This window comes from Carlito syrichta, unplaced genomic scaffold (genome assembly GCF_000164805.1).
Source record: "Carlito syrichta isolate Samal-C Ts95f unplaced genomic scaffold, Tarsius_syrichta-2.0.1 Scaffold305706, whole genome shotgun sequence".
NCBI classification, from domain to species: Eukaryota; Metazoa; Chordata; class Mammalia; order Primates; family Tarsiidae; genus Carlito; species Carlito syrichta.
The window spans coordinates 64,795-91,329 of record NW_007249802.1 but is presented as its reverse complement, the minus strand read 5'-3'; the positions used below and the strand labels follow the sequence as shown (position 1 = coordinate 91,329).

General features: G+C 48.0%; 2 protein-coding genes across 3 annotated transcripts in view; both read right to left on the bottom strand.

The window, feature by feature from the left end:
• The window catches only part of EEF1G (eukaryotic translation elongation factor 1 gamma), a 14,383-nt gene extending 1,612 nt beyond the window's left edge, over positions 1-12,771 (bottom strand). The window contains exons 1-7 of one of the 2 annotated variants that reach the window (XM_008062459.2): positions 12,561-12,771; positions 11,321-11,479; positions 10,137-10,200; positions 9,831-9,973; positions 8,642-8,785; positions 6,663-6,792; positions 6,069-6,273 (exon numbers count right to left, since the gene is read on the bottom strand). In XM_008062459.2, the coding sequence (XP_008060650.1) occupies positions 6,069-6,273; positions 6,663-6,792; positions 8,642-8,785; positions 9,831-9,973; positions 10,137-10,200; positions 11,321-11,479; positions 12,561-12,572 (857 nt within the window). In that variant the 5' untranslated portion in view covers positions 12,573-12,771. The remainder of the gene's footprint in view (positions 1-6,068; positions 6,274-6,662; positions 6,793-8,641; positions 8,786-9,830; positions 9,974-10,136; positions 10,201-11,320; positions 11,480-12,560) is intronic. The other variant, XM_008062460.2, reaches the window with a different exon arrangement.
• A 992-nt stretch (positions 12,772-13,763) lies between these two features.
• Positions 13,764-26,535, bottom strand: part of TUT1 (terminal uridylyl transferase 1, U6 snRNA-specific) — a 13,821-nt gene continuing 1,049 nt past the window's right edge. Inside the window, exons 2-9 of the mRNA XM_008062457.1 lie at positions 25,139-25,329; positions 22,449-22,764; positions 22,161-22,261; positions 17,276-17,745; positions 15,855-15,964; positions 15,577-15,687; positions 15,342-15,434; positions 13,764-14,956 (exon numbers count right to left, since the gene is read on the bottom strand). Coding sequence (XP_008060648.1) covers positions 13,812-14,956; positions 15,342-15,434; positions 15,577-15,687; positions 15,855-15,964; positions 17,276-17,745; positions 22,161-22,261; positions 22,449-22,764; positions 25,139-25,329 — 2,537 coding nt within the window. The 3' untranslated portion in view covers positions 13,764-13,811. The remainder of the gene's footprint in view (positions 14,957-15,341; positions 15,435-15,576; positions 15,688-15,854; positions 15,965-17,275; positions 17,746-22,160; positions 22,262-22,448; positions 22,765-25,138; positions 25,330-26,535) is intronic.

Here is a 26,535-nt window from a genome sequence, read left to right as displayed (position 1 = left end):
TGAAATCTAGTCCCTAAACTAGTTATGCTGAGTGTGGTGACTCACACCTGTATCCCAGCACTTTGGGAGACCAAGGCAAGAGGATTGCTGAACCCAGGGGTTTGAGACCACCCGAGGTGGCGAGACCTCATCTTTACAATAAATCAAGAAATATTAGCCAGGTGCAGTGGTACAAGCCTGTACTTCCAGCTACTTCCAAGGCTGAGGCCAAAGTATTGCCTGAGCCCAGTAGGTCAAGGCTGTGGTAGCTCCAAGTATGCCACTGCACTCCAGCCTGGGCAACAAGTGAGACTCTGACTCAAAAAAAAAAAAGGTAGTTACAAAGTTCCATATTACTACCCACCCAAACAGTTTCAACCTTTCCTAGTTAGAAAACAGTCATCACCACAGGTGGCAGGGCAATAAAATCACAACTGAGAACAGGTCTTGATTTCTGTCTTCTGAAATCTTCTTTCCTACAGACACAGAAAACACCCTGCTTCAATGTATCTATTCACTCCCCTTTGAAGAAGGCACCACTCACAAAGGAGGCAGGACAGGAAAAGCTTCAATGTTCAGTTTCCTTTAATGACCCCCATCTCCCTGAATGGCAGGTGCAGGCAGTTAGGCGATGGCAAGAGAAGTTCACTTGAAGATCTTGCCCTGATTGAAGGCTTTGCCCACATGCTGGAAGGTCCCCTCCCAGGAAAAGTACTCTCGCACCAGTGTCTGGGCCTCCTTGCTGCCAGGATCCAGTTTCAGGCGCACGCTACCACTATTTTATTTCTTTCCAATTATAAAAATACACACTGACTGAAGAAAAGCATCTATACTGCCAATGCACAGGATAACTAATTAATCTCTTCATGTATTTTCCTCTGGCCTTTGATTTTCCAAAGACACAGCCATGATATATGTTTTGTGCCTTATACTTTGTTAATAGTGTAATGGGTTTTATTTTTTTAAGAGTTGGAGTCTCACTCTGTCACCCAGACTGGAGTGCAGTGGCATGCTCCCAGCCACTGCAGCCTTGACCTGCTGGGCTCCGGAGATCCTGCCTCAGCCTTCCAAGCAGCCAGAACTACAGGTGTGTGCTACCATGCCCGGCTAACTTTTTTGATTTATTGTAGAGATGAAGTCTTACCAAGTTACCCAGGCTGTTCTCAAGCCCATGGGCTCAGGCAATCCTTTCACCTCGGCCTCCCAAAGTGCTGGGATTATTAGGAGTGAACCACCAAGTCAGGTCTTTTTTTTTTTTTTAAGTCAGGGTCTCATTCTGTTGCCTAGGCTGGAGTGTACTGGAACTCATAGCCACAACAGCCTCAATTTACTCAACTCAGTCTCTGCCTGAGACTTCCAAGTAGCTAGAACTACAGACATGCACCATCACATGTGGCTATTTGTTAAAAAAAATTTTTTATTGTAGAGATGAGGCTGGTTTGAAAACCTCCGGGCTCAGGCAATCCTCTTATCTCCACCTCCATAAAGTGTTGGGATTACAGGCGTGAGCCATCATGCCTAACCATACTTTTTTTTTTTTTTTGAATTGGAGTCTCACTCTGTCACCATACTTTTAAGAATTCTTTGCACTGGGCAACTTGAGACCTCATCTCTACAATAAATAAAAAATTAGCCAGGCTTGGTGGCTCAGCCTATAATCCTGTGCTTTGGGAGGCTGTGGGAGTGGTAGTGTGTGCCTGTAATTCCGGCTACTCGGAAGGCTGAGGCGGAAGGATTGCCGGAGCCCAGCAGGTTGAGGCTGAGCGACAGAATGAGACTCCAACTCAAAACATATATATTAGCCAAGCGTGGTGGTGCATGTCTGTAGTTCCAGCTACTTAGAAGGTTGGGGCAGAAGGATCACCTGAATCCAGCAGGTTGAGGATGCGGTGGCCAGAAGTATGCCACTGCACTACAGCCTGGGCAACAGAGTGAGATTCCGACTTAAAAAAAAAAAAATTAGCCAGGCACAGTGGCATGTGCCTACAGTCCCACAACTACCTGGAAGGTTGAGGAAGAAAAATCATCTGAGTCCAGAATGAGGTTGCACTGAGTTGTGACCAATAAATAAACTAAATGCTAGGGGAAAGCATTTTTGGCAGCCCTGTATGGCAACATGGCACTGGAAAAAAATAGGCATTAATAAACATTCCCAAAAGCAAATAAGAAAATGCAAAGATAGCCGGGTTCGGTGGCTCAGCCTGTAATCCCGCACCTTGGGAGGCTGAGGTATGAGTGGATTGCCTGAGCCCGCGGGTTCAAGACCCGCCTGGGCAACTTGGTGAGACCTCATCTCTACAATAAATCAAAAAATTAGCCAGGCGTGGTAGCGTGCACCTGTAATTCCAGCTACTTGGAAGGCTGAGGCGGAAGGATCACCGGAGCCCAGCAGGTCAAGGCTGCAGTGGCTTGGAGCATGCCACTGCACTCCAGTCTGGGCGACAGAGTGAGACTCCAACTCAAAAAAAAAAAAAAGAAAGAAAATGCAAAGCCAGGTGCAGTGGCTCACACCTGTAACCCCAGCACATTGGGAGCCAGAAGCGAGAGGATTGCCTGAGCCCAGGGGTTTGAGACTATCCTGGGTAACATGGTGAGATCCAGTCTCTACAATCAAAAAAAATTAGCCGGGCTTGGTGGCATGCACCTGTAGTTCCAGCTACTTGGAAGCCTGAGGCAGAAGGATCACTTGAGCCCAGCAGGTCAAGGCTGTGGTAGCCATTGAGTGCCACTGCCCTCCAGCCTGGGTGACAGAGTGAGACTGACTCAAAAAAAAAAGAGGAAAATGCAAAGCTTATTAAAGATTGTTCCCTGTTTATTTTTCCCTATTGTATATGAAAATCTCTAGCAGCCGGGCTCGGTGGCTCAGCCTATAATCCCGCGCCTTTGGGAGGCTGAGGTGAGTAGATTGCCTGAGCCCGCAGGTTCGAGACCCGCCTTGGCAGCGAGACCTCATCTCTACAATAAATCAAAAAAATCAGCTGGGCATGGTAGTGCATGCCTGTAATTCCGGCTACTCGGAAGGCTGAGGCAGAAGGATCGCCGGAGCCCAGCAGGCAAGGCTGCGGTGGCCGGGAGCGGCTACTGCACTCTAGTCTGGGCGACCGAGTGAGACTCCAACTCAAAAAAAAAGAAAATCTCTAGCTAATAATTAACAGTGTCTGTGTTACAACAGCATGTAATTTGGGTTAATTACCAAGGTCTTTTTATGAGACCCAAAAAACACCAGAATTATCTTTTGGAGGGCAGCAGTACACTCAAAATTTGTTCTTCTACATCAGTCAACCAAAGTCTTTAATCTGGAAGTTTGGTTTTTTTTGAGTTGGAGTCTCACTCTGTCACCCAGACTGGAGTGCAGTGGCATGCTCCCCGCCACCGCAGCCTCGACCTGCTGGGTTCCAGAGATCCATCCACCTCAGCCTTCCAAGTAGCTGGAACTACAGGTGTGTGCTACCACGCCCATCTAATTTTTTTTAAATTTATTGTAGAGATGAGGTCTCTCTACAATACCTGCCCAGGTAGGTCTCGAACCCGTGGGCTCAAGGCAATCCACTCACCTCAGCCTCCCAAAGTGCGGGATTACAGGTTGAGCCACCGAGCCCAGCTAATCTGGAAGTTTTGAGAAGATTGTGTTGTGACTTGCAGAAGAAACATCCTGAGTTGTGGCAAACAGTTCTACCACCATGACAATGCATTTGCCTAAACTGCACTGAGTGTTTAGCAGTTTTTGACCAAAACTAGAATGACCCCAGTGTCCTACCCATCCTATTCACCAACTTTTTTTTGTTTCCCCACATGGAAAAAGTCCTCAAAGGGAACTGTTTTGGCGATGTGGAAGAGGTGAAACAAAAAATGGCAGAAGCACTTTTTAAATAAAAGGCATCAAAATTGACATGTTCAAAAACTGTTTTAGCAGTGGAAAAAGCATCTCAATAGGTGTATTGCATTAAACAGAGTACTTTCAAAGTGACCGAAGCTTAAATATGTAAGAATGCACAATTTTTAATAAATTCCAGGTATTTTTGGATCTTCCCTCACATACACATGAAAAATCCCGCTCATTCTTAACCTCTGTGCTAAGTTCAAGGTAAATAACTTTAGCTTAAAAAAAAAAAAACATTTTTTCATCTGGATAGAGCCTTCTCAGTCTTGTACAAAGTACCCAGGAGTAAGGACTCTCAGCTACACCCAAGGTTGCTTCTGTCCATCAGTGTGATGCTTATAATCCATAACTCTAAGCACAGCTATAGTGTCCCTCACCAGCGGGTGCTCCTTCATGCTAGTCACTCCCACCAGTTTGATATCCCATATGAAAATCTTTACAAGGCCAGGCGCAGTGGCTCACGCCTATAAACCCAGCACTTTGGGAGGCCTAGGTGAGAGGATTGCCTGAGCCCGAAGGTTCGAGACCAGCCTGGGCAACTTGGTGAGACCTCATCTTTACAATAGATATTTAAAATATTAGCCAGGCATGGTGGCGTGTGCCTGTAGTTCCAGCTACCTGGAAGGCTGAGGCAAGAAGGATCGCCTGAGCCCAGCAGGTCGAGGCTGCGGTGGCCAGGAGTGTACTACTGGCCTCCAGCCTGGCTGACAGAGGGAGACTTCAATTCGAAAACAAACAAAAAAAGAAAAACGTTACAAAATAGGAGAGGTCCAATGTGAACCCTAATAGACCAAATAGTGAAAGGATGGATGACTTTGGAAATGGCAGAGTGGAAGGGAAGGTGCAGGGAAAAGAGGAGTTTCAAAGCAAAGTCATCATAGAATATATGCTTCTCACATGGCTTATGGCTTGAATGCCCAATAAAATGACCCAGGGCAGTGACAGAAAAGAATTGGGTGAGCACTGGGTATCCCATTTTTCTTTACACCACAATCTCCCACCCCCTTTCTTTTTGAGTCAGAGTCTCACTCTGTTGCCCAGACTACAGTGCAGTGAATGGCATGCTTCTAAGTAGCTGGAACTACAGGCCACCATGCCTGGCTAATTTTTTTGATTTATTGTAGAGACGAGGTCTCACCATGTGTCCAGGCTGGTCTCAAATCCGCAGGCTTGGGCATTCTTCTTGCCTTGGCCTCTCAAAAGTGCTGAGGCGACCATGAGGCCTTTCAAAAGGCGTGAACCACCGTGCCCGGCAACAATCTCCCTTTTACCATATCTTTTCTTCTAAGAACGCCTATATTTACTGAAAAGAAGACACAGGTGAACACCCTGTCTACTTTCTTCTCCTTGGGTGTTCAACTCTCCCCAACTGTAAAAACAATGATCTAGACAGACACTATGTAGCCATAATCACCCTTTCTCTTAGTGGGAAATAATTTTTGTCCAGTCTGATTCATCAAAACAGGAAAAAAAAAACAAAGGATCTTGCTCGGGCGTCCACTGCCTCAGCACAGCCAGCCTTGAAGAGTGGACATGAGGCTCTCTGCACATCTCCTGTTAGTTTTCAGAGCTTTCAAATTCTCTGAACAAGCACACTCAAGACCAATCTATATCTAAACCAAATTCTGTTCCTGTCTCTTTTTTTGCTAGGATGGAAACCCCAATATTCCTGAATACCGGATGCACTTGGAACTTACTGTCTACATTCAAAATATGTCCAATTCTTGATCATCAGACCAGGAAGTTGCTCTATTTGCAATTAAAACATACATTTCTCCAGGCATGGTGGCTCACACCTGTAATTCCAGAACTTTGGGAGGATGAGGCGAGAGGACTACCTAAGCCCAGGGGCTTGAGACCAGCCTGGGCAATTTGGCGAGACCACATCTCTACAAAAAACTAAGAAATTAGCTAGGTGTGGTGGCGTGTGCAGGTAGTTCTCATTACTTGGAAGGCTGACATGGAAAGATCACCTGTGCCCAGCAGGTCAAGGCTGCGGTGGCTGTGAGCATGCCACTACACTCCAACCTGGGCAACAGAGTGAGACTTTGACTCAAAAAGAACCCCTCCATATACAAAACAAACAAAACAGAATTTCAATTTTATATGGACAATCTAAAAAATTCTAGCTCTACGAGTGTGAGGGGAGCATACAAGGTGAGACCAGGCCCTCTCAGGCCCCACACCCCCCACCCTCCAATATCCTTACCTCTTGGGCAGGTGAGCAAATGGGTCTTTGGCCTTGGGCTCAGCAGCCAGGGCCTGCTCACATTCGTCCATCTCCTCCTCAGGAGCAGGGGCAGCCGCCTTTTTCTCCTCCTTCCGCTCAGCCTGGGCCTTCTGCTTCTCTTCCCGTGAACCCTTTTCTTTTCGTGGGGTGTCCTTTTTAGGCTGGCTCTCTGCAAACTTTTTAGCTGGTGCAGGGGAAGAGAGGAAAGTGAACGAATGTCCTGCCTCTTTCCCTATCCCTCTAAAACCATGCAAAGCAAGCAGATAAAGAGGAGAACTAACGGGTGGGTCAACTAAGAAATCTAGGCTCTTGACTGCTCCACCATCAGCTCGCTGCATGTTCCTGAGCAAGGACACAACCCTCAGCAACTAAATATATGTTACATCACAACTCTATAATAGCAAATGAGAGCATATGTGTGTATACAAAGCAAACTGCACAAAACATTAGTTACTTCATGTGACACACAACATTCTGTGGGTGCCCATAACCCAAAATCCAGACAGGAAATCAAGGGATGACGAGAAGCAACCAACACCCTGGAAACATGCTTCTCTGTCCCCTCATACTTACCATCAAACTGGGCCATCTTCTCACAAAGTTTCACTTCCCCTAAGACAGCACGGAACTGGGGCTGGTTAATGCAGGTAAGGAACCAGCGGTTGGTATTGGGAAAGGCCTGGCGGAAAGAAGGCTCCAGAACCTGCCAAGACATACAGGTGGAATCAAAATCGGTGGAGAAAAAGGCCCAGAATAGTTTCATCCAGAGTGAGAGTTCCTTCTGTCCCCACCTAAGTTCCAGTTCTCCTCTATTTTCAAACCCCGCAGACAGTGGCTCCTTACAATATCCTTTTCCTCTGGAAGGCTACTTCCCATTGCTTTTTCTAATCTCGTTTTGCAATACAGTATAATTTAATGGATGCTTGGGGTCTACCTCCAATTTACTATCAATCTACCTGGTAGGAAAAATATTTAGTACCTTGCTCCTTTACAAAACCATTTCAAGTCTATTGTTTCCAATCTTTTAAACTGCAAATGTCAATAAAACTTAAAAAAAAAAAAAAGTTGGAACTCACAGAGAGCTATCAAGTACTTATCTTACCATACAAAATAATAAAAAATACTATAGGTACCTACCATCTACACTGACTGTACTATACATAGATGCTATCAATACTGTCAACTATACAACACATGTATGCTATTTTTTTTTTTGAGTCGGAGTCTCACTCTGTCGCCCAGGCTGGAGTGCAGAGGCAAGCTCCCAGCCACTGCAGCCTCGACCCGCTGGGCTCAGGCGATCCTTCTGCCTCAGCTTTCCAAGTAGCTGGAAATATAGGCACATGCCACCATGCCTGGCTAATTTTTTGATTTACTGTAGAAATGAGGTCTCACCAAGTTGCCCAGGCTGGCCTTGAACCCGTAGGCTCAGGCAATCTTCTCATCTTGGCCTCCCAAAGCACTGGAATTATAGGTGCAAGTCACCTCACCTGGCCATGTATGCTATTGATATACCATCAAACCAGAAAATAAAAAACATTCAACAGCAAAAAAGTATAATTCATTTAGAATAGTGGATAGTCCTAGCCAGGCACAGCACTTTAGAAGGTAGAGGTGAAGGATTGCCTGAGCTCAGGGGTTCAAGATCAGCCTGAGCAACAGGGTAAGCCCTCATCTCTACAATAAATAAAAAAATTAACCAGACACAGTGGCATGTGCCTGTGGTTGCAGCTACTTGGAAGGCTGAAGCAGAAGGAACATCTGAGCCCAGTAGGTAGAGCCTGCGGTGGCCATTGCCTGGGTGACAGACTCCGACTCAAAAAAAAAGAATAGCTGATAATCCTTTACATTAAACTTAAGCTTCATCAAGGACCCACTGTTGTTGTTTTTCAGTTTGCAAAGATCAGATGGGAGAAAAAAATCTTGTCATAGAGACAGAACATAGGAGTCAGGAGTACTGCTTCTGTGGTATTCGGATTCAAATTCTCCACCACTTACTAGACTCATTAAGATGATCCCAGTGAGGCCCTGGGCACAGGGTCTGGCATGCGATAGGTGCTTTTTCTTTGCTGTTATCAATTACTATTCTGGACCAGCATTGTACCAAGAGCTACTATTTGGAAACCAGCGACATCATTCTTTTTTGACCTAGTAACCTTGACAGTGATTTTACAGATAACAGGAGAAAAAGGACTAAAGGAATTCTCACACACATGCACAGTGTTTACATTAGTAAACAATGATGCCAAGACTGTGTCTGCCTCCAAAAGACCTTGATGCAAAGCTACCACTCCCTCACCTGTCTTCACAACTAAGCACAAGCAAGGATCCCAAGAAATAAGGGAACAAACTAAACTTTTTAGAAGCCAAACAAAAATTAAGGACAACAAAACATGACCCAACTTCAGAGAAGGAAAATCAAGTCATGGTCCTCAATCCTGGGCTTTCCAACCGGGATTCCTACAGGCTGTTTGTTATCCAGGTCCTCAGCAGAAAGGCTTGTTTCTAATTCCCACTGACCCATTGCCAAACGGATTCTTTACAAACTTCACCTGCTTATAGAGCCACAACAGGGTGCAGACAACTGTGATGTCAGCCAGTGTCACTCGTTCACCCACCAGAAAAGTCCTCGTCTTCAAGTGAGCATCCAACAGCCCCAGAATTCGCCTCACCTCCTCCTTTGCATTTTCAGTGGCCTGTTGATTTAAAATTATTAAACTGATCAGTAGATACCAATCCTCTTCCTTCACCCTCCCCACTAAGGAAACTATTTCATATTAAGTCCCTGCTTACCCCCACCCTTTCAATATAGTCAGATTCTAGGATCATTCTAGATGTATCACAAATGAAACTCTCCATGTCAAATTTCTTCATCGTTAGTCTGGCTTCATTTCTCACTGCACTGACAGTAAGCACTTGTTTTAGATTTTAAAGGGAACCTTAGAGGTTATTTGGTCTAATCACTTTCCTGCCATTTGGTAAAAACCCCCTACAAGCCAGTCATGATGTCTCACACTTATAATCTCAGCATTTAGGGAGGCCGAGGTGTAAGGATTGCTTGAGCCCAGGAGTTCAAGACAAGCCTGAGAAACACAGCAAGACCTTGTCTCTTAAAAACATATATATATTAATGATAATAATAATAAAATAAGCCGGGCTCGGTGGCTCAGCCTGTAATCCTGTGCTTTGGGAGGCTGAGGTGAGTGGATTGCCTGAGCCCGCAGGTTTGAGACCCGCCTGGGCAACTTGGCGTGACCTCATCTCTACAATAAATAAAAAATTAGTCGGGCGTGGTAGCGCGTGCCTATAGTTCCAGCTACTTGGAAGGCTGAGGCGGAAGGATCACCAGAGCCCAGCAGGTCAAGGCTGTGGCGGCCGGGAGCAGCCACTGCACTCCAGTCTGGGTGACAGAATGAGACTCCAACTCAAAAATAATAATAATAATAAAAAAATAAACCCCAAGAGTAATAATAATAATAATAGTAATAATAAAAAAATAAGCCCCCCAGAGCAGAAATCTCTTTGAGCACCCATGACACACACCACCCCCACAGGGTCTAACAAAGAACCCAGATACCACCAACCACCACTGCTTCAAACTTGCACCCCAAAGATTATGTCTTCTCATTGCCGACATAATCTTGGCATAATACTTTTTTCAACTTATTTTATTTCTTCCTCCCCAACACTCAGGAGGTGATGCTGTCCCTGCCCCGGCTTCTCCCCAAGTCCAAAGCTTACCTGTTTGTTGTGATGCATGATGCCCAAAGTGGGGAACACCCAGGTACTGGCTGGGGGCACTATGTCGCTATCAGCAAAGCTCACCCACTGCACCACCTGGGCCGCTGCCTCTGGAGTACTTCCACGCAACTCCTCATTGCTCACTGCAGAGGCACAACCCAAAGGTCAGAACTTTAGGGTGACGCCAACACTAACACAAGTGCCTGAGAATTCCTCCTTGTCCACTCCAGCTCATGCTTACCCCCTCCATCACCCCTCACACCTCCCTCCTGACTCTCCCATTCCCAACGTATCCCTGCAAATTACCATAGTAGGCAATGGCATTGCTCTCAAACACACAGAATCCATCGTCACCCTCAAATGCTGGAACCTGGAGACAAAGCAGTGAAAAGATAAAACACATATAATTTCTCTCCAGGCAATCCCAAGAACAGAATTGTTTTGGACAAAAATATTTATGTAAGGCTGAAACCCTCACTATCCAAATTCTTGATACTATTTGATGCTCATGAACCAAAAATCTTCAATAACTTGGTATCCCTTGTGATTTGAATTCACTAATACCTGAACTAGGAAACCGAAAGACTTGATTATGAGATATTTGTATAAAATCCCTCAATTAAATAAGCAGAAAATCAGAAACCAAATCTTATATCTATTATCTGTATAACTGGAAGTATCAGGGGGCAACCCACATAGCACTTGACTCCTCTACCCATCGCATGGTTATTTACCTATCTCTGCAAGGCCTTAGGGATAAGAATCCTGCCCATAATAAATACTTGATATATTTGCACTGAAAATACTTGGTCAAAACTCACTCTTTCCCACAAATATAGAGCACATGAATTTTATAGAAGCACTAAATACCTCAGTATTAGTTTTTACAACTACATGTGAACCTACAATTATCTCAAAATAAGCATTTTTTAAATTTTACTGAAACATTTAAGAAAATAATATGGGGGCAACCCCCTCGGACCTCCTCCCAAAGTGAGAGCTTCTCTTCCTCTTAATAAATCCTGCTTTCTCACACACAAGAAAAAAAAAGAAAGAAAGAATATGGGAACCTCCCTTTTAAAGATGGAGGTCAGACTGGGCTCGGTAGCTCAGCCTGTAATTCCAGCACTTTGGAAGGCCAAAGCGAGTGGACTGCCTGAGCCTGCGGGTTCAAGACCAGCCCAGGCAACTTGGCGAGACCTTGTCTCTACAATAAATCAAAAACTAGCTGGGTGTGGTGGCGCGCGCCTGAAGTTCCAGCTACTTGGAAGGCTGAGGCAGAAGGATCGCCTGAGCCCAATAAGTCGAGGCTGTAGTGGCTGTGAGGGTGCCACTGCACTCCAGCCTGGGCAACATCTGACTCAAAAAACCAATAAATAAAGAAAAGAAAGGAAGACAGAGAGATAGATGGAGGCCAACTCCAGAGTGATGAGCTCTTGGGGCTCCTTGAATTCTCAGAACTAAAGGCCCCTCTCCACTTCCCAACTCACCTTGCCGGCAGGAAATTTACGGAGAAATTCAGGGGTGCGGTTCGTTTGGCCAAAGTGGAAGTGGGGTGGCGCGGAGAGCACGCGGATCTGAGCCCCGCTGTACTGAGCAGCAATGAGGGCCTTGAAGGCCCTCCAGTTTTCAGGATATGTGTACAGGGTCTATACAAGAGAGATGGGGGAAAATTAATGCGAGTAGAAGTGTCCCAGTCCTACATACCACCCCCCAGGTTGACTTTCCTGAGTAATCCCATTCTACGCAACTCACTCTTTTACTATCCCTGGTGAACCAAGTCCTTCAGTAACTGTTAGATGTAATCAGAGTCCTCTGAAATATCAAGAACAGAACTACATACCGACTGCTAAATAAAGCTTGTTGACAGATTTGACCTTCCCTGAGGACATCTCTAGAAGAATTCTCTGCCCCTCAAATATCTCTCCAAGAAACCCAGAACTTCTAGCTCCATCCGACTCCATCTGCCTACAAACACACCCCTCCCTTTCCCGGGGAGCCCCGGCTTCATTCATTGATGGTTGCCTGCCTACTCTACTGCTGAGCTGCTTCCGCTTCAAAAGAAATCACCCTAAGCACACACAACGACCAAAAGATGTCCAAATTCCCTTTGGAACAGTCACACAATACAGAATGGCATACTGTTTACCTAAACCAACTCCTCTCCCTAAAAAGCCTGTCTCTCCTCGTCGCGCACACTGTCCCTCCGGTCCTGTCCCGCCGCAACGAGTTCCCTGGCATTGCCTTCTCTGTTAACTGACTAGCAGCGGACTCCAACGGACTGACTTCACTGTCTGGAAAGCCCTCTCGCTCTCAAATCTCCCCGAGAGACGACCCTTAGCCGTGCCAACCGTACCTGCCCACAAAGACCCTCCTCTTCATCCTGTCCTCGCTCCTGCCCCAACAAAACGGTCGCAGAAGTTCCGTCAGCTCGCCCAGATCCCGTCTCAAAGAAGCAATGAAACTGGGTCCCTTTTTAAGGCTTCGGACGACCCGGACCTGCTATCTCCTTTTCTCCTCTATCCTAGACCATTCCACCTCTGGTCGCAGAGAGCCCCAACCTCAGTTCCCCTCCAGGCCCTAGAAACCCTGCTCTCCAACAGTACGGCCTGTAGACCCTGGATCAGTTCCCCACCCGGCTCCAGAACTCCTCTGGCGCCGACTGGTCCAACTCAGGCAAAGGATGGCGGTGGATAGGGTGACCCGGACGATCAGAGCCGGCAAACTTACCCCAGCCGCCATGGTGATTCCGCAGAGAAAGGGGGTGGGGCTCTCGACGCTGCCGCAAAGTATGCCGCACGGGAGAGAAGGGAGGGAGGAAGAGGAGAGCCGTGGAGAAACAGCAGCCGGAAAGCGAGGACGACATAGAAGACATACGCACGACAGTTCGGTATCCAGTGGCGCTGAATCGGAAAAAGGGGGTGGGGCCTGCTGGCCGGCGCGGAAACAGCTCGCGCCGACGCAGTGGGGCTCTTGGAGGGTCCCGCCCCTCAGACACGGGAGGCCAATCAGCACTCCGACGTGGAGGTGGAAGTACGGAGGGAGGGGAGACGATGAGAAGCGGTTGGAAAAGTCGCCTCTCCGGGCTACGTGGCACAGCGGCCAGCCTCGCGTGGCGCAGGCATCCAGAGGCGTGCCCCCCGCGCCCGCTCTAACGACTTGATGGTAGGTTGTGCCAAGCCCCACATGACTGTGTGAAACTCAACGGGAGCGAGAACAACTGCTGTGTGGAGGTGGCAGTTCAAGTTCTTTTGTTCCTGCCCTGGTTTTCTTCTAGAGAAGGATGTGTATCTAGCAGGAGCCCAAGTCTGAACCCCTCTGCACAACTGAGATTTGCTAACATTACACCTTGCGACTCCAGGATGCTGTTACTGCAAGACTGGCCCGAAAAACGGAAGGGGCATAAAGGACACAGCCTGTTCCATCCACCTCCTCTGGAGGCAGGACTTGCCCCTGTGGCGGGAATGGGCCTGGGCTGACAACCTAAGAATTAACAACCTTAGTTCTGTGTTGGCGGTTTTCTTTACCCATCTCCAGGTTTGAAAAATCTCTTACCCAAATTTAATAACTGGAGGAAGCCAGACACGGTGGCACATACCTATAATCCCAGCACTTTGAGAGACCGAGGCGAGAGGATTGCATGAGCCCAGGGGTTCGAGACCAACCTGGGCAACTTGGAAAGCCCATGTCTCTACAATAAATCAAAAAATTAGCAGGACATGGTGGCCCACGCCTGTAATCCCAGCTACTTGGAAGACTGAGGCAGGATGACCTGAGCCCAGCAGATTGAGGCTATGGTGGCCATGAGCATCCCACTGCACTCCAGCCTCGGCAACAGAGTGAGACTCCAACTCAAAAAAAGAAAAACTGCATTAATATCTGGGGGAGGGGAAGGTGGATTATTAGCCGGTGGAAATTAGAGAAAACTGGAGAGTATATATAGTAAACCAGCAGTTTTATTGCCCTTTAGGTTCCATGTCTTCACTTGAGGAGATTTTGAAGTGCTTGAGGGAGGAAAACCTTTAAGAAACGATGGAGATCAGGGAACAGGCCTTGGGAATCGTGTAGCGGGGTCACAGTAAGCGTCTGGTCAGCCTGGGAGACCGATGCCACAAAGGTCAGGAGGGGCTCAGTTTCTGGCCTCTGTTCACTACCACTCAGTCCTCTCAGCTCCTGGGTTACCAGAGCCTCCGTTGCCAGCCACTCTGCTCCTGTGCCAGCACCGACTCTGCCTCCTTCCTTGGTTTGCTGCTGCAAGCGTCTCCGAACACGCCGCCGTCCCTGCCACACTCGGTGCCACAAGGCACAGCTCCAGCTCACTGAGAGTGATGTCCCCTTCCCTGCCTCCCCCCCTGATCCTCCTCTGACTGCCTCAGGTCCCTTGGGCCCCTGCTCTGCCAGGGTTGCATGGTCTGGCTGCCCCTCTTCTTCAGTGATTACATGTTTTCCGGTCATCAGGGGCGGCACCGCGGGCTGCTCAGAGCTCTGCACGGTCCATTCCTGCACCATCTCACCAACCTCTGCAACCATCTCTTCTACCCCGTCTTCACTGTGGTCCCCTGCACATCCCTGCTGCTCCTCTTGCCCCTCCTCACAGCTCTCTTTCTCTCCTAGTTTCAATCTTTTGTTTGTCCCTCCCTGGGGAGACTCCTCAGTTCCATCACCTTCTGGACACGATCTCTTGGTTCCCTGTTCTATATGGCACCCTAGTGCTTCCCTGAACATCTGGACCAGGGCAGCAGTGAGTTGCATAAAGGGAGCAGGAAGTAAGGGAATCGGCGTAACAGACTGCAGAGAGCGGTGGAAGCTGGACTGCAGAAGGGGGAGCAGCCCCCAGTCCCGACCCCGGGAGGAACGGCGCTGGTACTGGAGGCTTCGGCAGTAATTGGCTGCTATTCGGCAGCAGTTCTGTAGGCGTCCAGCCACCCGGCTGGTCACATTGGCTGCAACGTTGTGACTCAGGTCAAAGGGGTCCTGGAGATTCATTGGGCCAAGACGCAGACCCTCCCAGAGATTAGAGGGCAAGCCTCCTGCCACAGACAGTGCCTGACCCTCCCGCAGGGAGAGCAGTGAGCCATGAAGATCCCAGCAAGAGACGCAGGAGAAGAACTGGGCTAGTAGGGAACCTGGAGAAGGAGGAAGATTGGGGAAAGGGGATCACTTAGAAGCCAGAACTGAGACTGAGACACATCCTGCACCAGAGCCATTTCCTTAGCAGGACTTCCTTTTCCCTTCCAATGGGTTCAGGAGAGTCCCAAGAAGCCAGGCTGCTTTAGTCAACAAGAGGTCAAGCCTCTTTCCTCATACCCCCAGCAATGTTGTTATTCAGATGCTGCTGCCCTTGCTAGCATTGTAACCTTGAGCGAGCCACTCAAATGCTCCAAAGCATGGCTTCTTCATCTGTAAAATGTCAGTAACAGTATTAGCTATTCCACAGGGTTGCTGTGAGAACCATGCCTGGCACTCAGTGTGTGTGAGGTACTAGTCCTTCACCAGGCTCCCCAGACTCACTGAGGGGCTCCACATTGGTGCTAGGCTCCAGTCTTGAGGCATCCCTGGGGAAACTACAGTCCCAGCCATCAACTTCCACCTGTTCTTCCTCACCTGTCAAAGTATAAAAGGAAAGCATCAGCCTAGAAACAGGAAAATGGGGGAAAGAAGGTGGGGGGTAGTATGTCTAAGTGTGATGAAGAGGAGGAGAGGTGAAGCTAATGAGATAGAGAGGATGGAGGTTGGGCTACAGTACCTGCTTTCTGGGTGAGCTGGGACACAGTGGGCAACACAGGAGGGTCCCTGGTCTGAAGAAAATAGATCACGAGCAAGGTCAGGGTGTAGTTATTGAGAAGGGGGCCACTCCCTGGGTAAATAACAAATAATTCCTATTAGATCAGAGATGCTTCTGATCCTTCGTTGACAGTCTTCTCAGCTCCAGTACCCATACCTACCTCCTTTCTCACCCTCCCTGAAATCCCTGCCTTTGTCCTGATACCAACTCAGCCCCAAGTCTCTCTGATTCATTCTCACCTGACAGCCCCCAAAACTGAGCCCAGCAGCGGAGGGTGTAAACAAGGGGCCGGACTCGCCCATCCAGCTCAGAGCAGAGACTCAGGAAACGGGAGTTATGCAGGGCCAGCCTGGGATAAAGGAGGAACAAGGATATTAGAGCTTGGGGACTTCAAAAGCCTCACCTCTCATTCCAGACTTGCGTCACTGAGGCCAGATGGAATAAGGCCAAAAGAGGGTTTCCCAAAGTGTTCCTGAAACACTGGTCTTTCAAGAAGGTATGCAAAAGAATGTCAAATGAGTTTGGGCAACACTACATCCCATATGCCCAGCTTGGACATTCAGAGCGTGTTAGTTTAAGACTGCTCAGATCCTTAACTATGCAAAGAAACAGACAGGAAGGGGGGGGAAGAAGGGATTAAAGGAGAAAGGGAAAGTAGAAGTGGGAGGACAGAGGGACAAAGGTGTTTGAACTTAACTTCGAATTTCCCACAGAAAATTTATTCAATCACAGAACACCTCTGCATCTTTTAAAAATATTATTTCAAAAAAAAAAAAAAAAAAAAAAAAAAAAATAAAAATAAAAATATTATTTCAGGACAACCCCTTCGGGTCCCCTCCCACTATGGGAGCTTTTTCTGTCCTCTCAATAAATCCTGCTTTCAAAAAAAAAATTAGTGAGCTGTAGTGGAATGCATCTGCAGTCCTAGCTACTAAAAAGGATCTCGTGAGCCCAGGAGTTCAGGTTACAACGAGCTATATGATCTTGCCACAGCATCACACCAACCTAGGCAATAGAGCAAACCCTGTCTTTTTTTTTTTGAGTTGGAGTCTCACCCTGTCACCCAGGCTGGAGTGCAGTGCCACACTCACAATCACCACAGCCTCGACCTGCTGGGCTCAGGCTTGAACCATTACATCCAGCCTAAGACCTATCTCTCAAAAAAAACCAAAAATGGTTGGGCGCAGTGGCTCACAGCTATAATCCCAGCACTTTAGGAGGCCAAGGTGAGAGAATTGTCTGAGCCCACAGGTTCCAGACCAGCCTGGGCAACTTGGAGACCTCATCACTACAATAAATCAAAAAATTAACGGGGCATGGTGGCACGTGCCTGTAGTTCTGGCTACTTGGAAGGCTGACGCACAAGAACCACCTTAGCCCAGCAGGTTGAGGCTGCGGTGGGCGTGAATGTGCCACTGCACTCCAGCCTGGGCAACAGAGTGAGACTCCAATTAAAAAAAAAAAGTATCCCAAGGAACACACTTTATAAACACTGAAATTAGAAGTCAAACAGAAGGAAATAAATGACAGAAAGAGGGATGGGACCAAACAAGGACGAACCTGAGAGTCAGCAGATATAGGGGCTTCCCAAACCAGGACAGTCTCCTCACCCACCCCAGAATTCTTAGCTGGCTTTCCCCAACCCCCCCCCCAAAGGTACCGGTTACTGAGGGAGACGTCGCCATGGAGACCTGAAGGCCAATGACAGAACTTGACCACAGGGCGCCGGGCAGAGGGCACAGTTTGGACTCGGTATACCCCAGGGGCACAGCCCCGGAGAATGGCTCCCACCAGCTCCAGCATTGCTCCCTCCTCTGCTTTTTCCCCCTTCAGGGCTTCTGCTAGTTCCAGGGCCTTCCCCAGGTCCCTCTCCCTCTTGTCCTCCGGCAGCGATGAGGCTGGCTGTGGAGACTGTGGAGAAGCGAGGGACTCAGAAGCCAACGCGGAGTCTGCAGTCCAGGATGCCAGGGAGGAGGAAGGGTTTTCAAAGTTCAGGGCTTCAGAATCTTGGGGAGAAGCTGGAGGCTGCGAATCTGGAGGGGACACTGGGGTGCAGGCCAGGGCTTGAGAATCCAATGGGGAAGCAAGGACCGAGTCCAAGGATGGAGATTCAAGAGGCTTTGGGGCTGGCTGTGAATGGAAAGGAGTTGAGTGAATGCATCTCCTGCTGGCCCCTACCCAGGGAGCATCCTCGTCCCCAAGATAATATATATTACTTAGAGCTTACTAGGTGCCAGGCCTTACTCTAAGAGCTTTATATGTATTGACTCATTTAATCCTCACAGAAACCTTCATTAAAAATTAAAGTGAAGCTGGGGTCGGTGGCTCAGCCTGTAATCCTGCGCCTTTGAAAGGCTGAGGTGAGTGGATTGTTGAGCCCGCAGGTTCGAGACCCGCCTGGACAGCTTGGCGAGACCTCATCTCTACAATAAATCAAAATGAGCCGGGAATGGTAGCGCGCGCCTGTAGTTCCAGCTACTTGGAAGGCTGAAGCAGAAGAATCGCTGGAGCCCAGCAGGCCGAGGCTGCGGTGGCCGGGAGCAGCCACTGCACTCTAGTCTGGGCAACAGAGTGAGACTCCAACTAAAAAAAAAAAAAATTAAAGTGAGCTGGGCTCAGTAGCTCAGCTTGTAATCTCGCACCTTTAGGAGGCTTGAGGTGAGTGGACTGCCTGAGCCCGTGGGTTCAAGACCCGCCTGGACAACTTGGCGAGTCCTCATCTCTACAATAAATCAAAATGAGCTGGGCATGGTAGCACACGCCTATAGCTCCAGCTACTTAGAAGGCTGAGGCGCAAGGATTGCCGGAGCCCAGCAGGTCGAGGCTGCGGTGGCCAGAAGCGGCCACTGCACTCTAGTCTGGGCAACAGAGTGAGACACCAACTCAAAAAAAAAAAAAAAAAAATTAAAGTGGCCAGGCATGGTGGCTCAAGCTTGTAATCCCAGCACTTTGTGAGGCTGAGAAGACTGTCTGAGCTCAGGGGTTCTGGACCAGCTAGGGAAACTTGGCGAGACCTCATCTCTACAAGAAAAGTAAAAAATTGCCGGGCTCGGTGGCTCAGCCTGTAATCCCGCACTTTGGGAGGCTGAGGTGAATGGATTGCCTGGCCCTGCAGGTTCGAGACCCGCCTGGGCAACTTGGCAAGACCTTATCTCTACAATAAATTAAAAAATCAGCCAGGCATGGTAGCGCGTGCCTGTAATTCCGGCTACTCCGAAGGCTGAGGCGGAAAGATCACCGGAGCCCAGCAGGTCGAGGCTGCGGTGGCCGGGAATGGCCACTGCACTTCAGTCTGGGCGACAGAGTGAGACTCCAACTCAAAAAATAAATAAATAAAAATTAGCCAGGCGTGGTGCCAAGTGCCTGTAGTTCCAACTACTTGGGAGGCTGAGGAGGAAGAATCTCCTGAGCCCAGGAGATGGAGGCTGCAGTGGCCGTGAGTGTGCCCCTGCACTCCAGCCTGGACAACAGATTGAGACTGCAACAAAAAAAAAAAAAAGTAAGGCCAGGTGCCTGTAATCCCAGTACTTTGGGAAACAGAGGTGAGAGGACAGCCCTAGTCCATAGATTGAGAACAGGCTGGGCAACATGGCAAGACCTCGTCACTAATATAAAATTTAAAAATTAGCCAAGTGAGCCAGGCTCGGTGGCTCACCCTGTAATCCTGCGCTTTGGGAGGCTGAGGTGAGTGGATTGCCTGAGCCTGCGGGATCGAGACCCACCTGGGCAACTTGGCGTGACCTCATCTCTACATAAATAAAAAAATCAGCCGGGCGTGGTAGCGCATGCCTGTAATTCCAGCTATTCAGAAAGCTGAGGCGGAAGGATCGCCAGAGCCCAGCAGGTCGCTCCCGGCCACTGCACTCCAGTCTGGGCAACAGAGTGAAACTCCAACTAAAAAAAAAAAAAATTAGCCAAGTGTAGTAGTATGCGCCTGTAGTTTCAGCTACTTGGAAGGCTGAGGCGGAAGGATCTCCAGAGCCCCGCAGTTCAACACTGGGGTGGCCATGAGCGTGCCACTGCACTCTAGCCTGAGTGATGGAGTGAGACTCCAAATTAAAAAAAATAAAAATAAAGAATTCCTTGTGTCAGTACACATATGGAAAATTAATCTTTCTGCACATCTAACACTGCACTAAAAAACAAAGTCTAGGCCAGGCACAGTGTCATGTCTATAATCCCAGCACTTTGGGAGGCCGAGGTGAAAGGACTGGCTGATCCCACAGGTTCAAGACCAGCCTGGGCAACTTGGCAAGACCTCATCTCTACAATAAATCAGAAAAATTAGCTGGGCGTGGTGGTACATGTCTATAATTCCAGCTACTTGGAATGCTGAGGCGGAAGGATCGCCTAAGCCCAGCAGATTGAGGCTGCGGTGGCTGTGAATGTGCCACTGCACTCCAGCCTTTACATAAAGAATAAAGTCTATTTAAAAAATAGGCCAGGCATACTAGCTCACATCTGTAATCCCAGCACTTTGGGAGGCCAGTATGGAAGGACTGCTTGATCCCAGGAGTTCAAATACCCTAGACAACATAGCAAGACCTCATCGTCATAAAAACAATAAAAAGGGCCGGATGTGGTGGCTCACACCTATGATTCCAGCACTTTGGGAGACCGAGGTGAGAGGGTTGTCTGAACCCATGGGTTAGAGACCAGCCTGGGCAACTTGGCGAGATCTCATCTTAAAAATAAATAAATAAATTGAATGAGTGAATGAATGAATGAATAAGCCAGGCATGGTGGCACGTGCCTGTAGTTCCAGTTACTTGGAAGGCTGAGGCAGAAGGATCGCCTGAGCCCAGCAGGTCAAGGCAGTAGTGGCTGAGAGTGTGCCACTGCCCTCCAGCCTGGGTGACAGAGAGAGACTCCAACTCAAAAATAATAATAATAATAAAATAAATAAAGTTAAAATTTAAAAATAATAATAATGCCCCTTCCTTATTCTAAAAACAGAATCTGTACATTGGATGTTAGAAAATATAGGTAAGAAGGTCGGGTGCAGTGGCTCATGCCTATAATCCCAGAACTCTGGGAGGCCAAGGTGAGAGGACTGCCTGAGCAACTTGGTGAGACCTCATCTCTACAATTCAAAAAAAAAAAGCCGGGCTCGGTGGCTCAGCCTGTAATCCCGCACTTTGGGAGGCTGAAATCAGTGGATTGTCTGAGCCCACGGGTTTGAGACCCGCCTGGGCAACTTGGCAAGACCTCATCTCTACAATAAAAAAAAAGATCAGCTGGGCATGGTAGCGCATGCCTGTAATTCCGGCTACTCGGAAGGCTGAGGTGGAAGGATCACTGGAACCCAGCGGGTTGAGGTTGCAGTGGCCGGGAGCGGTCACTGCACTCCAGTCTGGGCGACAGAGTGAGACTCCAACTCAAAAAAAAAAAAAATTAGCCATGTGTCGTGGCACATGCCTGTGGTTCCAGCAACTTGGAAGGCTGAGGCCAAAGGATTGCCGGAGCCCAGCAGGTTGAGGCTGCGGTGGCCATGAGTGTGCCACTGCATTCCAGTCTGGTCAACAGAGTGAGAATCCGACTCCAAAAAAAAAAAAAAAAAAGAAGCTGGGCTCAGGAGTTCAGCCTGTAATCCCAGCACTTTGGGAGGCTGAGGTGAGTGGATTGTCTGAGCCCGCAGGTTCAAGACCCACCTGGGCAACTTGGCGAGACCTCATCTCTACAATAAATAAAAAATTAGCCGAGCGTGGGAGCGCACGCCTGTAGTTTCCGCTACTTGGAAGGCTGAGGCGGAAGGATCGCCGGAGCCCAGCAGGTCGAGGCTGTGGTGGCCAGGAGCAGCCACTGCACTCCAGTCTGGGTGACAGAGTGAGACTCCAACTCAAAAAACAATAAAACAAAAAACTCCTTGTGACAGTACACATATGGAAATTAATCTTTCTGCTCAGTTTTGCTGTGCATCTAACACTGCACTAAAAAATAAAGTCTAGGCCAGGTGCAGTGACTCATGTCTATAATCCCAGCACTTTCAGGAGGCTGAGGTGAGAGGATTGCCTAAGCCCACAAGTTCGAGACCAGCCTGGGCAAGTTGGTGAGACCTCATCTCTACAATAAATCACACACAAAAAAAATCCTAGCCGGCCATGGTGACGGGCATCAATAGTTCCAGCTACTTGGAAGGCTGAGGTGAAAGGATCACCTGAGCCCAGCAGGTCGCGGCTGCAGTGGCCATAAGCATGCTGCTGCACTCCAGCCTAGGCGACAAAGAGTGAGACTCCAACTCAAAAAAAAGAAAAACATAACCCTAAAATTACCTTATATCTTTTCATATATTTTTCCCAAATTAAGTCACATTTACACACCATTCTGAAATTTGTTATGATTGCCATCTATCTCATGTTAATTCATTTTCATCCCATGTAATACACATGGCATATTCCCATTTCTCCAATTACAATAACCCTTTCAGGCAGGTCCTATATATCCCATTTTACAGATGAGGAACTAAGGCATAGAGAGCTAAAGGACTTATCCACAGTCACATGACCATTCTCACTGACTTACCAACTGCCTCCCTGGTCACTCACCTGGGCCTCTTCCAAGTCACCCAGATCCAAGAAGAGGTCAAGGTCACAGCCATGGACATCAAAGCTGTTTATGGAAGAGCCAAAAGGATGGACCACACAGCCTGGGTGCCAAGCAGAGAATAAAGGTCAAGAGACATCAGGGAGGAGCAGGGGGTGGAAGAACATAATGGGGTACAAAGATGGAAGAGCAACCAAATAAACACCTCTAGGTCAGGGAGGATGAGGATGCAGAGACATGGGGGAATATAGGACAGAGAGGGCTCAGAAACAGTAGGAAAGGTGACTTACCAGGGAAGAATTCCATGAAGACTTCCTGCATCAGGGCCACCACGAGGTTCCGAAGCTGCCGCTCAGCCTCAGACAGCTCCCTCAGCCTAACAAGCTTGACCATTTGTGCCCCCACATCTGGGGCCTCAGCTAGTGCTTCGGCCACCTGGTGACCTTTGGGGGCTGCTCCTTTGGGGGATTTGGAGGCTGGGCTCTGGAACTTCTTCTGCTCCCGTGGCCGGACACGCAGGCGACGTCCTCCCAGGCTGTGCTGGGACTGTGACAAGACAGCATCTCGAGCAACCACGTCCCCCATCTCCACAATGGCAAACACTCCCTGGCAAACCACAACAGGGACAGGGATGATGGTTTGGGAATCAAGAATCCAAGCACATGATCAGACAATGGATGAGAATCCTTGAAATGGGAACGGTCTCATAAATTAGGACTATTTGCTTGCTGTTTTCATAACAATAAGGGACATATTCAGAAAAGCAATTCTCTCCCTCTTTGTTACTCTACACATTTTACTTGCATCCTAGTCTGCCTCTGAAAATCTCTTTTTACCTAATTTATTGTCCCCTACTCTTCCCAATGACATGATTTCACAGGTTATACTATGACCCACCTCCTAGCTTTTGCTGGTTTAAATAGACTCCACCCCAAGCTAAAAGATAACCTGGACTGCTAGGGATATTTGGGATCACCAAAGTCACAGCTACATAACCAGAGTGAAGCCTTAGAACCATAATATGACCAAAGAACACAGTACCACAACACTGAACTTTTTTCAAGGGACACTAATGAAAGGTGTGGAAGCAAGACAAAAAGGACTACATAGAATGAACTTTTTAGTCTAGCACTATCCAGAGGTAAGGATCAAATAACCTAAGTACCTCTCAGTGTAAGTTAATAAACTGTCAGCCAGCTTATCAACGAGGTTCTTGTAGGGTTTATCTTCCAATGGTGTGTTTTGTTTGTTTGTTTTAGAAAGCAGGACTTACTGAGAGGACAGAAAAGCCCCCACAGTGGGAGGGGACCCGAAGGGGTTGCCCTGGTATGTTGTTTTTGTTGTTGTTGTTGTTGTTTTGAGTTGGAGTATCACTCTGTGACCCAAGTTGGAGGGCAGAGGCACGCTCTCAGTGACCATAGCCTCGACCTGCTGGGCTCAGGCGATCCTTCCACCTCAGTCTTCCAAGTAGCTAGAACTACAGGCAAGTGCCACCATGCCTGATTACTTTTTTTTTTTGGTTTATGGTAGAGATGAGGTCTCGCCAAGTTGCCCAAGCTGGTCTCGAAGCCATGGGATCAGGCAATCCTTTCACCTCAGTCTCCCAAAGTGCTGGGATTATAGGCATAAGCCACCATGCCCAGCCAGTATGTTGTTCTTTAGGCAACAATTTTCACAATAGTCTTTTTTTTTTGAGCCAGAGTCTCCCTCTATCGCCCAGGCTGGAGTGCAGTGGCATGCTCACAGCCACCGAAGCCTCAACCTGCTGGGTTCAGGTGATCCTTCCACCTCAGCCTTCCAAGTAGCTAGAACTACAGACATGCGCCACCATGCTTGGCTAATTTTTTGATTTATGTTGAGACAAGGTCTCACCAAGTTACCCATGGGGTCTCGAACCCCTGGACTCAGGCAATTCTCTCGCCACCACCTCCCAAAGTACTGGGATTGTAGGCTTGAGTCACTGTGCCCAGTCAATTAGTTCCTTAATTATCTACTTTCAGCCAGGCTCGGTGGCTCAGCCTGTAATCCTGCGCCTTTGGGAGGCTGAGGTGAGTGGATTGCCTGAGCCCGTGGGTTTGAGACCCGCCTGGACAACTTGGCGAGACCTCATCTCTACAATAAATCAAAAATGAGCCGGGCGTGGTAGCGCGCACCTGTAGTTCCAGCTACTTGGAAGGCTGAGGCGAAAGGACCGCCGGAGCCCAGCAGGTCGAGGCTGCGGTGGCCGGGAGCGGCCACAGCACTCCAGTCTGGGCGACAGAGTGAGACTCCAACTCAAAAAAAAAAAAAAATTTGTCTACTTTCTCTTCTAAGCTGTAAGCTCTGTGCCAGCAGGAACCACATCTGTCCCATTCACTATCTAGAATGCAGCCCTAAGCATAGTGCCTTATATTATAAAAGTTAGCAGTAAATAAATATTTGGTGGGCCAGGCTTGGTAGCTTAGCCTGTAATCCCAGCATTTTGGGAGGCCAAGGCAAGAGGATTGCCTGAGCCCGCGGGTTCAAGACCTACCTGGGCAACTTGGCGAGACCTCGTCTCTACAATAAAACAAAAACCAGCCGGGCGTGGTAGCGCGCGCCTGTAGTTCCGGCTACTTGGAAGGCTGAGGCGGAAGGATTGCCAGAGCCCAGCAAATCAAGGCTGTGGCGGCCGGAAGAGGCCACTGCACTCCAGTCTGGGCAACAGAGTGAGACTCCAACTCAATAAATAAATAAATAAGTAAATATTTGGTGAATAAAGGAGTCACTGAATAAATAAATAGCAAGTCATCAAGTGACTAACTCCAGTGAACTAATAAAGTTCAAGGGGTAAGGAAGGTGTGAGGAGTTCACAAAGCAGGCTAGTTCAAGTACTATGGTGTCCATCAAGGACAAGCCTCCTTGGGAACCAACCCCAACAGGTTGCTACTTTCTCTCTCCTGTCTCTTTTGGCATATGGCACATTTGACTCATTCTTTACCCCCAGAATCATTCACTCTACCTTGTCCTTGTCCACGACAACACTGGCCACAGGTCCAAATGCCTGGAAGTACTCAGAGAGCTGAGCAGAATCCACATCTCTGGGAAAGCCACTGACAAACACACTTCGAAGTTCCTGGGCCCTTCTAGAAGCTCGTAGTTCTACCAAGTGCTGGTGCTTTCGGCCTCTCAAGTGGGCATCTAGGCTGGGCCCTGTAAAGACAAAAACATCCAAATCCTACTTCAGCGTACCTGCCTTTGTTCTCTGCATACCTAAATCCTACTGATTCCTTCAAGTCACAGAAAGTGTAACCTTTGAATAAACAAAGTGCTGGCTCTTTTCGCCTTCTCTCTTGTTCATTTGTCTATATAGTACATTCTCTAAGTGGTTCCCAGGAGAACTGGTTACAAGTATTTCCTAAATCATTCATACGTGCTAGGTAGGAAAGCATCTGCAGATTGTAAAGAAATTAACAGGTAACTTATCCAGGTCATCAAAATAAATCAGGACCCTGGACTATTCTTCATGGATCATTGCTGGGTATGGTATAGTGATTGCAAGTGCAGCATCTGAAATTATACTGCCCAGCTTCAAATCCTAACTCCACCAAGCAATGCGAGGCCTTGGCTAAGCTACTTAATCTCTGTGTATCAGTTTCCTCTGACATAAAATGGAAATAATATTACCTACCACATAGGCAATATTCACATAGTACTTGGCAGATTCTGGTACATGGTAAATGTGGAAAAACTAGCTGTTGCTATTATTTTAGTCAGTGGCTTGATATCACCAAAGTAAATGTGGGTCCAAGGAAAACGCCTGGGTTTCTGGCTTGACCTACTGGACAAATAGAGTCACTCACAGAGAAAAGGAAGAGTGAAAGAAGATTCTGTTTAGGGAAGATCATGTTTACAGACTTCAAAAGTAGAATTTGAGGTTTCATAGAGTCCCTTTTGCTGTCACATAAGGATCTTGTCTACTTTTCAAAAATTAGCTAGTACCTCTTCCCCACTGGTACCTTATGCTCCAATCATTCATGCCACCTCTTTCACCCATCCCGCCTTTGGGTAGGTTCTCTGCAGGGCTTCCCTCACTTAAGTGTTACAGCAAGTGCTGCAGCTTACCAGGAGCAGAAACAAATGGAGTGTTGCCACACTCAGTACAGGCGCTGGAGATCGGGTAGAGAATCGAAAGCGTTTATTCTGGAAGTCTCAGGCAGAATTATCTCCCAAAAACCTGAGTCACGATCCTCAGTTACAGGCTGCTTTTACATACATTCAGCAGGCCTTGAGAACATTTGAGTATAGCAGGCCTGGGGCCACATCATCAGCCCTGAGCTCTTGTCATTGGTGGTTTTATCATTTTATTTATTTATTTATTTTTTGAGTTGGAGTCTCACTCTGTCGCCCAGACTGGAG